Source organism: Nilaparvata lugens, chromosome 7 (genome assembly GCF_014356525.2).
Source record: "Nilaparvata lugens isolate BPH chromosome 7, ASM1435652v1, whole genome shotgun sequence".
In the NCBI taxonomy this organism is placed as follows: Eukaryota; Metazoa; Arthropoda; class Insecta; order Hemiptera; family Delphacidae; genus Nilaparvata; species Nilaparvata lugens.
Window position 1 is genome coordinate 33,447,480 of NC_052510.1, and position 14,296 is coordinate 33,461,775.

The following is a 14,296-nucleotide window of genomic DNA, read 5'->3' on the forward strand; positions in this document are numbered from 1 at the left end:
CTCCAAGCTGAAGAAAATATTTGTGTAATCATTTTTCTTTAAATTGTGATGTGGTGGAAAATATGCAGCTCCAACAAGTATTTTCTGGTTGATGGACTCTATTCCAACTACAGTTAGCTGTATTTCATCACTTTGAATACTGAAGTCTTCATAGTGTTTAATATTCTCCTTCACTATTACAGCACTTCCACCTCTTGCTTGATTTTGAGGATGAATAGTTTCGTAAACATTATATCTATTGATTTTGAAGTGAGTCTGCTCAGTTGAATGGGTTTCAGAGATGAGGCAAACATCTATATTCCGTGTCTTCAGAAATATTTCTATTTCTTGTCTTCTATTATTATTGATTTTATTTATTCCATTGGCATTCCAGGTAGCAATCCTTATATCTTGTTGGCTCGCAATATTCATTTTCTAGTTTTCTTCTCGATACTCTTACTCTTCCCTTCCAAGCTGTCAAGTCGTCCAGAAAGAATATTTAAACTGTTTAAAATTTTCTGCAAAACCTTATTGACATCAACCTGTTGTTGTTCTTGCTGTTGCTGTTGTTGTTGTTGCTTTGGTTGACTCTCCTTTTGTAGGCATGGTGTGAGTTTTGTTACTTGGGAATAGGATATTTCTCCAGTGTACTTTTTTGAAGTGAAGTTTCTCTGTTGGGTTGTATGTGGTACTAGCAATGGCAAATTTTAGAATTAGCTAAAGTGAGTGTGTGAAAAGTAACGGAAAACATTTAGAAGACATAATCTTCAAATATAAAAACTTTGTGAGGGATCTATGTAATTCAATGTAAATTGCAAAATTTGATCTTCAATTTGATATATGTTTTAATTGTATGGAACATACTTTGATTATTATCCCTCAAAAATCGTCAGGTTTTTATGCCGTACCTGGTATATATTGCATGTTCAAAATATTTTGGTGAATATAATATATATAATATAATATATTATATTTGTACCTATTATAGTTTTTTGTACCTATTATACAATATAATATTATATTTGTACCTATATTTTTTTTTCAATTGACAGGAGGAGGAAATGGTGCTGGTAGAGCGTCATACGATGTAACATTTAGCGATGTGCTGAAAACTGGTGATTGTAACTTTGAACCAACTTCTGGAGACAAAATGAAAACTCGATTCAAAATAGAATGCAATGGTTTCTCCGCTACATCAATTCACAAGGGAATACACTCTTCCAAATTGCAATTGAGATACGAGTTCTTCAATACATTGAAGAAATATAATATAAGTAGGTTCACCTAAGATAATCCTAAAATAATAAAATTGATTTTCCAAATATGTGATTGGAAAAAATTCAGAAAAAACTTATGCTAAGAAAGATGTAAACTCATTCTTCGTGATTGTAGGAAGGTAGTAGGCTACATATTATTGAACGAGTGCTAGTGAGTTCTCAATTTCGACTTACTAAAGATTAAAGTCGTTGTCCGTCTGTTTGTATTTTCTATAATTGCTTTAGAAAGTATTGATCAATCAGCTTCAAATTTTGAACACGTAATCTTCGAACCTTTTTGCAGGACAAGTTCGTTGGAGAACAAAATTGACTCACTCCAATCGTCCTTTTTCAGGATATATAGGTCTATAAATAACATTGAAAGAGCACGAGAAAAAAAATTCTTTTGATTTATCATTTAGGCTGCTGGAATTGATTGTATGCTACTTCTAGTCCCAGCACAAATGCCATTACGTGGTCATTTCCGTGTTACAGCTGTGGAAGATGTCTCAATTTCTCTGTTAGGTCTAGCATAATTACTGTAAGAACTGTTCATTACTTATCAAGAACAGTAGAACTGTAGAACATAAGAACTGTTCCTTACTTACCAAATGCACCTTTTGAGCTGAAAATCTTTCTTTTAGAAATTGAAACCATTCTTAAGTCTGTATTCCAACTAAAATCTGCATTTATTAATTTTATAAAATCGAATACTATATATTCTCCCACATTTTATGATGCTATCAACTATTTAATTCAAGTCATTATTGATTATGATTTTTGTGATAAAAACTTCCCACACACAAGCTCTGCTTTTATGGGGCTTGAATTTATCCTTTTATTTTTAATTTTTTTTCTACAAAAACCTTTATGTATTAAATGTTAATAAAGTAGATAATAGGCCTATGTATTAAAGCTATGTAGTATGTATGTATTTCACTTTTTGAAATTAATTTATCTATTTTCATCTTGTTTTTTTATTGTTTAATATCTATTATCAACCTATAAATTAATGTAAGACAGCAATGAAGAATAAATAAATAATGAGAAACGTGATGATGAAAGTCAGTCACAAGAAAACACCTCAAAAAAATCTGGTGTGGCGCACTCACACAACTTTCCTTGCCATTATGAAAATTGATCTCCTGACACTAGTGTTAACGCGCATCTCAAGTCTACTATTCAAAGATTTGAGCCAGCTGGTGACAGGGCAATAACGCTGGAGACACACGAGGTCTGCTATCTCTTTATAGTGAATCATTTAATAGAATCAACAGTTGCCAACAGTTTTCAATTGGATAATCACATTTTCTCAAATTTTGAGTTTATTTTTAATTTTCGGTGAAAATGATACTGAACATTAATTGTAGAGATTCTCAAGCTCAATCTTTTCCACTTGAAATTTTTTGTTTAAATTGTATCTCAAGCCTGATAATTGAGAATCTAAAATCAAACTTTGCATAGATGGGGCGGAGGTCCTGAAATTTTTACAGATATGGGACTTCAAGTCATTCCGTTAATTGGGAGATGAGATATAGTGTACACAGACGCATATACACTCATACACACACACACACACACACACCACACACACACACACACACACACACACACACACACACACACACACACACACACATACAGACCAATACCCAAAAACCACTTTTTTGGACTCAGGGGACCTTGAAACGTATAGAAATTTAGAAATTGGGGTATCTTAATTTTTTTCGGAAAGCAATACTTTCTTCACCTATGGTAATAGGGCAAGGAAAGTAACAAGATAGCCGCCAAAATGTTTATGGTTTTACTCTATCGCTTGTATTTCAATAAACGTTTAATATATTTAACCGTTTTTTTGGACTAGAATATTCTACAAATCATCCTCTGCAGTTTTTGTTCGATCAAAGTTTTCTCTGAAACGCATATTTCATTAGTTATAACCTTCAAAAGCCCTACAAAACTATTCTTATATTTTTTCAAATTTCTTTCTATCATAACTTTTTTTGTGCAAGAGATTCAGAGAAATGTCAAATCTATGAAATTCAGATCGCTTTTCCAGCTTTAAAATTATATTTCGCCTGCGCCCTCCAAAGAAACCCCTGCATGATTTCTGATGCGTTTTTCCATAGGCGTGAGGTAACTAGCTATAGCTATAAAACCGACTTTCCATGACTTTTAAAGATAGAGATTGGCAAATGTCCTGAATCTCTTCGTTACAACAAGCCTAATAAGAATATTGATGATGAGCAAAGATGATATTCGACATCATAAAAAAATACAAGATGGCAGTAATTATTGACAGAAATTTTTATATCGCTTGCTTTTCTGTTATGGTGAGATATATATAGGATTGATTTTACCAACAAAGTGTGTAGAACTAGTGAGCCCCCTATGGGCTGATGAACTCGCTAATGAGCCTTATAATTCTGATTTCAAAATCCGCAGCTTGTAGGCTCTTCTGAGAAAGATTTTTAAAAAACCTATAGAAAATGTTTTGGAGAAATTTTACTAATGATGAAAACTCTCACAGAATAATATGCTTAGTCTTTCGATACATAATCACATACGTTTTTTCTTCCCAATGAAACCTATTGTCATATTGAACATTTTCCATGATAATTCTCACAAACAAGCAGAACCACAGATGGACAACGACTTTAGCATTGAGTCTAAATAGCAAAAGCTTTTTGGATGAAAAAATCATAGGAATAACATGCAAATAATTCCATCTGACTAATGAATACAATTTTTTTCTTGTGCACTTTCAATGTTATTTTTATATCTAAAGGATGAAGGAGTGAGTCAATTTTGTTCTCCAACGAACTTGGCCTATAAAAAGGTTCGAAGAATACGTGTTCATAATTTGGAGCTGATTGATCAATTCTTTCTAAAGTAATTTTAGAACATACAAACAAACAGAAAACGATTTTAGGCTCTAGTAAGTCAAAAGTGAGAACTCGCTAAGCTCATTCAATTAACCAAATTATAACTTAATATACGAGAGAATCGTCTAATTTAGAGTACTTTTTTTATGATTAAACTTTGAAAGCTTGAACCATACATTTTTCGGGGACAATATTTCACTTCGCACTCATAATCAACGGCTGCGCGGAGCGTCGGACATACACCGATTGTTCCCAGCGATCAAATGAGAGTGATACATGGCTCCCCCATGTATCAAAAAGTGCGAGAGATTTTCAGTTTTGTGACGATCAAACTCAATTTCTTTGTCTGTTAATAGATAGCAACCTTTCGTGGGATAAACATGTTGCTAATGTTGTGAAAAAATATCCCCAGGTCTATATGCATTGCGTCGAATGTCAAGTTTATGTAGTATTCAAATATTAAAATCAATATACCACTCAGTACCTAGTACATGCACATCTATCATACGGTCTCTGCATATATGGCAGTACAAGTGAAAGTAACTTTGATAAAATTCTAAAACAGCAAAAACGAGCAATAATAATTATGCTAACCTCAATAGAACTGATTCTGTAAAATCAGCCTTCTCAGACCTAGGAATTTTCACAATATATGGACAATACGTATTGATGTTATAGTCTTTTTCAAAAAATTTGGTGACACATAAACTAGAGAAATAACACTTACGGTTATAATACAAGGTTCGGTCATATGATAGAAAGGCACAGATTAGATCTTTTTACAAATAAACCATAAGCCTACCTGATACCTACAGAGGTAACAAGTGTTTTGTAAAGTTACCAAGCAGTCTCCCAAAACATTAGAAGATCCAAGAATGTTTACAAATAATTCAAAAGAATACCTGGTCAAATTGCCCCTATATTATTTTCAAGAGTTCAACATTGATCATTGACGAAACATTTATGTCTATATATACTAGGCTAGCCTATTTATTCATATTGTAATTTATTGACACTCTTCCAATGTATTTCTTACATCTGATCAATAAAGTATTGTTACGGGTTTCTACACTAATAAAACACTTGAGGCGATTCATACTGATTAGATTTATTACTCACAACACTATAACACACGGAGGTAAACTAGAAACAACTAGAAACTGATAACTACCCAATAAATCACACAGAGTTATCAAAAGCTTATGTTATCTAATATGAATAATTGTTCAAGAATAACTCTAACAAAGAATAATAACTGTTAAAACAACTACAGATGTCTATTATCACTTTATCACACTAGTCTGTCACGATAAGAGAAGAAAGGAGCAATAGCACTGTAGTTTGTCAACCAACTGGCCGACTGCAACACTGCCCCCTCCTTAAAACTGCAGAACAGTCAAGATCAATCCTGAAAGTGTGGCAAGCAATCAAGCTGGTTTCGATGGATCCACTGGTGTGGCTGCCCATGGATTGTTAACACAACAGGTGACGCGAATTCCAGTGTCCTTGAAGATTCTTCCAATCATTGGTCTCACAATCTTCCATTCCACTCCATCATAGCCACATCCGAGTCTGGGGATCCCAAGCTGCTCCACTCCCAGGAACTGGAGATAAGTCCTTAGGTGCATTAGACTTTGCCACAAGGCCTGATATGTGGATTCTTCCTTGGGTTAGTCCTTTGTCACCGAATAGAACTGATGTTGGTTCTGATCCTGAAGATGAAGTGCTTTTCCTAGTGTTGGATTCTGGAGGCTCAGCTCATCCAATCTTCTGAACTTCCTCCTGAAGACCGTAGCAATCCCTCATGATGCTCTCACATTCCTAGCTATGCAATGGGCCATTGCCTTCTTTCGCAGGGTGAACAGGTCCTGGCAACTGCCGGTGACATTCCCTTCTTCCTGTGACATTTCCAGGCCATTGGCCATGAATTCTTGAAAGTCAGGGCTGGCTGGTTGAAAAACCTGCACTTCTTGAGCTTCCCTTGTAGTATTGTCTCAATGATGGGGTGCCAGTTGATTGAAGAAGACAATTCATGGAGAACCTCGTGGCTTCTTGATCCTGTAGACCACATCATTAATCCTTGTGATCACTTTATAAGGTCCATCCCAGGAAGTCTGCAACTTGAGAGAGTACCCACGACATTGTTGAGGGTTGTACAACCAAACCTTGTCACCAGCCTTGTATCCTCCATTGTCTGCTTTGATGTTATAGCATTGCTTCATCATGTCACTGGCATCCTAGATGTTTGTGCAGACAGTCTCGTGGATTTCATCCATCTGTTTCTGGAGCTTTGTGATGTAGTCTATCCGTTCCAGGTCCTCTCCTGGCTAGCATCCATACTCCAGGTCACAGGGTAGTCGCATATCTCGTCCAAACACTATCTTTGCTAGTGCCATTCTAATAGTCTCATTGATTGAACTTTGGTATGTCATCAGGAAGAACTGGAGGTGTTGATCCCAGTCTCGTTGATATCTGGATACAACCTTTGACAGGTACTTTTCCATAGTTCTGTTCATCCTCTCCACCATTCCATCAGATTGGGGATGCAGATTTCCTGGTCTTGTTGATGCCCAATACTTTTCACATCCGAGAGAACACTGCAGATTCGAAGTTTCTCCCTTGGTCTGAATGTAACTCCAATGGAGTACCGAAACGACCAAAGAACTCTTTCACCAATATATCAGCTGCATTTAACCGCCTCCTGATTTGGCTGGGCATAGGCTTCTACCCAACTGCTTGAGTAATCCATTGCAACAGGATGTATTTGTTTCCATCATTGGTAATTGGAAACAGCCCAGCAATGTCAATGGCTATCTGCTCAAATGGAGCTCCCACATTGTATTTCTGCATAGGGGCTCTCTTCTTAGGCATAGGGCCATTGGCAGATGCACATAATGCACAATTTCGGCACCAGCTCTTGACATCCTCTTTTGAGTTTGGTCAGTGAGTATAAATATACTCTAGTATATATTTAATATGAATATAGTCTATATCGTCTATAGAGTCTATAGTCTATATATATATATATATATATATATTATATATATATATATATATATATATATAGTATGAATATAGTCCATCATTTCAAAAGATCTATTGTTCCAATAAGCCTTTTGTTCGAAGCTCCTATATTTCATAATAAAAATAATGATCAGAGGAAACAAACACAAAGTATGAATGGAGTTAACAAACAATGAAAATATAACAAATCATGGGAAACTACTCAGAATTCAGCTGTGATTTGAAACCAATACGGTAATAGTTCCTAGAATTTCAATTAGAGCAAGATGTTATTGATCAGGTACTGTAATAATAGTACAATTATTACTTTTACCTCATGCAATAACAATGTATGTTATTGTTTTAAGACCAAAACAATATAGTTCTCATGGATTTTCATCAATCATATTATATTTATAGTACAAAAATCTTGGACAGTTCCTAAATGAAACTTCAAGAAAAAATTGAAAAATGTTGAGTATGGTACTGTACATATAGAATGGCTAAATATCCAATACAACCGAAACTTCTTCAATTTTAATTATTTTCAATAGCCGCGAGGCCATTTGACTAATTTGGAGGCGCTGAAACCGAAACTGAAATCACAAAAAATTCTCTATCACCATTTTTACGCGTTTTATGTTTTTGTAGTGGATAATAAAATGCGGCTTGCCTGCCGTAAAGAAAGTGGCGACTGGCATGTGTCAGCAGAGCGTTGGCAAAGCGTGAGCGTTGCAAATTTCTTTGCAACAATCGGAAAAATCTATTATGAACATACAGTATAAACATTGTAGTGATCTGAATCGATCTATGGTAATAATGGGAGCTGAAAGAATAAAAAATGTCATTCCATTCCAAATAAAATGAACCTGATGTCTGTGTTTGTATTGGAACTGCTGAGTAGATAATGCATACGGTACTGAGAAAGTCATGAATAGTAGTCCAGACCAGCATGGCGACTTTGATGTTTTTGACACCGGAATCTCCTTTTATTTTTATTAGAGAATGAGAACCATGTATCATAGTAAAAAGCAGTTCTATACTTTGTATTATTATATGAGTAGTGATCAGGGGTGCCCAGCCCCCCAAGGGCAATGGCGCATGCCCCCCCCCCAATCCAAGTGTAATGCCCCCCCCCCAATTACCCCAATTTCCAACCCTTTAATTTTCAACATTAGTCAGTGTATGACAATAAAATTCACATCTTACATTCTAATCTTCCAAAGGACATTATTTACCTTTGGTCTTGTGAGGAATTCTTTCTGTTTTCATAATATTGCAAAAATATATACCATCGTTTCTTATCTCTTTTAAAATAGAAATGAAGTATCTTCTTGATATTATTTTTGAGACTAGCAGTGCATCCGTTCTTGTTCGGGAGGACTAGAAAGTACTACATTACATCAGGAAAAACTACATGACAAATATTTTAATAGGATATTAAAAGATAAGTAAGGAGGCTTCGCTTTTTAAATGTTAAGGTTACTTATAAAAAGTTGAATAATAATATCATTGATAATTCTTTATTGCAAAAGAATATTGCATAGCAATTTTGGTACCTGAACATTCATACAAATTTGGAACGATTTTATTCATACAATATATCATGTCGGCAAGTTTAGGTATTCTAAATCCTATACTATTAAACGAGCAATTTCTGTTTAGATGTTTAAATGTTTAGATGTTTCTCTCTCACCGGATCTCGAAAACGGCTCTAACGATTCTCACGAAATTCAGAACATAGTAGATTTATAATATAAAAATTCGATTGCACTAGGTCTCATCCCTGGGGAAACTCGCTGAAGGACATTGCATGTGTGTGAGACAAAATTATGACTCAGCTGTTGAATTTTTGTACCTAATTCAATCAGGTACTTAGTGGCAGTTGTACAAAAGCCAGTTAAATTTTTATACTGATTAATTCTAGTAGAACCAATCAGATGAGCTATCTGTTTGAGATGGTCTTCTGTGATTTGGTTCACGTGAAATTAATCAGGTTTAAAATTTAACATGCTTTTGTGAGAGAATTTTTTGCATTCCTCTAGGAATTAATCTCAATCCACTGTGATTAGATAGAACCTTTCTGTATGAGCTATGAATATTTATTATAATTTCTTCTTCCGTAATAATTTTATATGCTTTTGTAGGTACTCCAGAGCGGAGCTCCGTGCCCCGATATTTATCATAAATTGGAACAGGTTGTCACTGATGTTGCGTTGTTGGTAGTATTTACTTTTTAACATTACAAGAGTAAATAACACAAGTCGAACAAAATGTATCTTCAAATGGTTTGTTTTTTGGAATAAAGATATCATCTGAACAAGTACATTTTGTAAATTCTATCTACCAAATATCGGGGCACCGAGCTTTGCTCGTTATTTATTCATTGATAAACAGAACTCAATTCTTTAAAATGATTGGGGAAGGACTAACAGGCACAGCCAAAAACTGTTTCTTCCCCGAATTTTGATTTATGCACTATAAAATTTATAGTTGGAATATTTAATATTCCAAAAAGTAGATTATGTTTCATACACTTGAATTCAAGTGAAATTTTCAGTCCAAATATTTGAAAACATGAAACTTCTAATTTAGATTGTTGTATGATCTGTGCCACTGAATGAAATAATAGTGGACTGTAAGAAATGCTTTTGTAAATAAAAATTGTTTAAGATGTATGAATTGTATATTGTACTACTGCACAAATCCAACATGCCAAGAAATGAATGATAATTTATAATAAAACTGGTAGCTGGGAAAGACGCCAAATAAAAGTAAGGTTTAAGTAAAACAGTTCAATAGATTTATTGTATACTTTGAGAAACGTGACATATTGTCTTAGATTTAGGAAATGCCACACAGGGCAGTTGACTGACGAGATACGAATAATTGACTCAATAGTCAGGAGTACAAAACAATAAAAATGACATAATAAAAAATTGAGACAATCAGTTGAAATATGATAAATTGACTCAATAATCATGAGTACAAAACAATAAAAAATACATAGTAAAAAATTGAGATTGTCAGTTGATAAATGCTGACTTGATAACAGGAAAATTTAATTTAGGTACAAGACCAAATTCCTAGTGAAATTGATTGATACATTACAAACCATGATGCAAGTACTGAAATACTGAAAATGTATAACTGAAAAACTTATATATTATATATAGCAAACATACATTTATGAATAAAGTGCCTACAGTAATAAATTCTGGGACTTGAATGTTATAATTTTAGCATTGAGATCGTTCGTCATTCAAATTAAAAACAATTTGTGACTAATGAATAAGTATAAACTACTAAATGTAATGCTCCGTAATGAGCTAGTGCATAAATTCAAAGAGAAAATAAACCTTCAAATGACAATAAGTAATAGAGAAAAGTCAGGTCAATGAGTAATCGCAAAAAATACAAAAGGTAAATGTAGTTTGACAATAAAGAACAATTAAATATAAATACTAAATGTTGAGTAATAAACAAACGCTTTCAGGACATATTAAAACCTTTGTAGTTCTGGATAGGTTTTATTAGATACACTAAATAATCATGAGTTGAACGTCAATTGAAAAGCATATATTCAATGTAATTTATAATTTTAAAGACAATATAAAATAGGTAGTACAGTGAAATGAAACAGACACTGTATTCAAGAACGTAATTGACAATGGCTTAGACTAACTTAAATGATAGATCAATAAGTCTGATATGAAAAATGTAAAGTACAATACTTGCAATACTTCCAAAAATATTGGTAAAAAGTTGTGTCTACAAATGGGAATCGCGACTTTAGAATAAATAATTCCAAGTAAACCCTGAAAAGGTCAAATAATAATTAACAAACAAGGCAATTGAACAAATAATGAAAAATGCTGATAATGATTCAAAATTGATACAGAATACTTATCAAATGCATGAAGAGCATGAGATCCAATCTTGAATTGGATGGGCAGTACATCGAGACCCCCTCGATGATACCGGACGATGGTGGAGACCTGGATGGACCCACGAAATGGAGCGGACCAGAGCGAGCTACCGGAGCTGGACTGGACGGCGAGCCATGAAGAGCGGCGACTAGGATGACCCGCAGGCAGGACAAGAATCAATCCGAGCGACAGACTCCGGACTGGAATGTTGACGAATCAGGATAGCCAACAGCGATGGCTCAGTGGTGACGACACAGGAATGGCGGCGACACAGCGATGAGTGGGTAATGTCAGGTTAACTATTGTCAGTGCAATACGGGCAAGACTGACACAATGACGGTGTGACACAGTTGAGATATGCAACACATAAACTTGAAAGTAACGTAGCTGAAGATTCACTGAATTTGAATTGAATGAACCGTCCAAAAGTTAGGCACGGTGAATGAAATGCAAAGCTAATTGAGTTGGCTACGGCCAAAAATCACAACACTGATGCTATAGTGAATGTCTGAATAGACAACCATCCAAATGCTTGGCATGGTGAATGAAATGTAACAAATGTTCGTAGATCACTAAAAGAACTGATTGAAACTGATACACCATCTAGGGGGTAGACATGAAAATTGCTAATACTGCAATCTAGCAATGAATGATTAGGTAGCTAGTTGACTAACCTAACAAAACGGATACAGAGCAGAACGTCTGACTGCACCGTGAAATGATGAGAGTGTGATCTTGGAATGCAAGCAACACACCAGTAATAATGTCCCGCGAGACCAGAATTACTTCAATGAAACGATGAATGCGAAAATGGGCCTCAAGCCCTACCAAAAATGCCTACCGCTAAATGCATGTTCAGTTCAATCATAAACTTGTTTCTGAATGTTGAATGTTCTGGAAACTTGATTTTCATAATCAGTAATATGAAAATGATTTGAGTTCTCACACTGAGAAGTGAATAAATTTGGATTGAAGATAAAAATTCGAAATAATCGTGATGAATGAAACGTGCTCTGACATACCAAATACTGAGATTGAAGATATTTCACAAACTAATGAACCGAAAATACTGAAACTTTATCGAAGCACTGGAAGAAACATTCTACGTTGAATAAACATGAATTTAAAACTGAGAATTGAAAATTTTGAATTGAAGGTGACGAAAATTGAAGAACGGAAAAAAGCTGATGCAAACTGTTACGCCATTGCTGTGTGTAGAAGGAAAAAGGAAAGTGCATGCACGAACCGCGCTGCAAGAAGCCACGCATAGCCACGTCGATGAAAAAGATATGCGTAAAAAACGTCTAGACACGGTAGGAAATACTCCAAAATAATATTAAATAATACCAAAATGTACAATAAAATTAATGTACAAATGTAGCATGACAAAAAACTGATGTAATCCATGAACTGCAGAAAACACAGTGAAAGTGGACCGATGACAAAGTGACTTGCGCACTAACGCGACAAGTTGGGACAAGAACACAATGCATAGTGCGAAATCTGACAATTGTTTACATACCAAATTGAATGACAATATAACACTCACTAATCACTTAGAACTGTAAAATAATGATTAACTTTGAATATTATGATATATACCATCACATGTCAACAAATCAGATTACTGTATTTTGATCGAGTCAATTAAAATTTCTAGATTTCTCGCGAGATATGGTAAGCTAATTGATTACACAGCTGATCTCCCACACAGGCACACGCATCTTCTGTTATCGACAGACGACAAAATCATCATCTGTTTTTCCAAGGATGAATTAATCATCCTTTTCATGTCCTTCAGGGAGTTTTCTCAGGGATGAGACCTAGTGCAATCGAATTTTGATATCATAAACCTACTATATTCCGAATTTCTTGAAAATCGTAAGAGCTGTTTCCGAGACCCGTTGAACATAAATAACCATTTAACAAGATAACCAGATAGCCAGATATAAAAATATAAACAGATATACAGAAATTGCTCGCTTAATATAATAGGATAACAACTTATAGTCCAGTCAATAGTCGTTTTTCAGGAAACAGCCCCGAAAGATTTTTTTTCGATGGTTCTATATGTATTTTGGGGCGCTGAATTCTAATCTGAAATCTGCTGACACGTCAGAGGGCGACTTCACCCCCAAAATTTTGGACTTTTTTTAAGTTTTCCATTTAATCTCGAGAACCTTGAATTTTTCGAGAAAAAGCATTCTCTATAAAATATTAAAGATAATAAAATTTCCACTGCGCGACCACTCAATTTATTGGAAATTTTATTATCTTTAATATTTTAGGGAATGCTTTTTCTCGAAAAGTTAAAGGTTCTCAAGATTAAATGGGAAACTTGAAAAAAGTCCGAAATTTTAGGGTTTTTTGGGAGTTTTGGTGGTGAAGCCGCCTTCTGGCGTGTCTGCGAATTTCAGATTAGAATTCAGTGCACCAAAATACATATAGAACCGACGTGAAAAATTCTTTTGGGCTGTTTCCTGAAAAACGACAATTTAACTGTACTATTATACAAAACAGGCAAAAGTAATGAAGCATTACAATAATTACTTGATTACTGTGTGGTAAATTTGAAAGATTGAAATTGGCTTCATTTGATATTTTTCACAAATTTTTGACAAGATAAGGTTTTTCTTCTGTCAAATTCACTAGAGTTTGCGATGTTGTTTATAATTGCATTCCCATTCCAGAGACATTAATATCATCATGAAACCCATTCGAAATTAAAATAATTATTAGATTAAAATGTCTTTACAATTTAACTTGTCATTTTGCTTTTAAGAAAATTAGATTGCAACAGCAAGGAAACTCAAACACAGGACCATTGAAAATTGAAATTAAGCAAAGGAAATCAGAATAATAATAGTGAATGATGAAGTTATAATTTATTCTTGTGAAAGATTTACCTTTAAACTCATAGGCTTAAAATTACTAAAATTCCTGCATACAAAATATTATCAATTGTATTTTTTATGCTTTATATTCCTTAGGAAAATAAAACATTGTAAAGGTGGGAAAAAGTATTAAAATTAACTACATTAGGATATCTCTATTTAATACCTTGATTTTGTAGTCATGATTCAAAATGTTGACATAAAATATAAAAAAAATCTTGCCCCCCCAAAAATGTTGATGGCGCAAATTGCGCCATGCCGCCCCCCCTTGTGGGCACCCCTGGTAGTGATTAACATAATCATGGCTTGTCAATTTTAGTCGCTGAGCTGAATCCTCAGTCGTAGAACTA

At 34.4% G+C, this 14,296-nt stretch overlaps 1 protein-coding gene across 1 annotated transcript in view; it reads left to right on the forward strand.

The window, feature by feature from the left end:
• The window catches only part of LOC111051514, a 319,540-nt gene that overhangs the window by 250,005 nt on the left and 55,239 nt on the right, over positions 1–14,296 (forward strand). Inside the window, exon 9 of the mRNA XM_039432582.1 lies at positions 1,032–1,253. Within this exon, the coding sequence (XP_039288516.1) occupies positions 1,032–1,253 (222 nt within the window). The remainder of the gene's footprint in view (positions 1–1,031; positions 1,254–14,296) is intronic.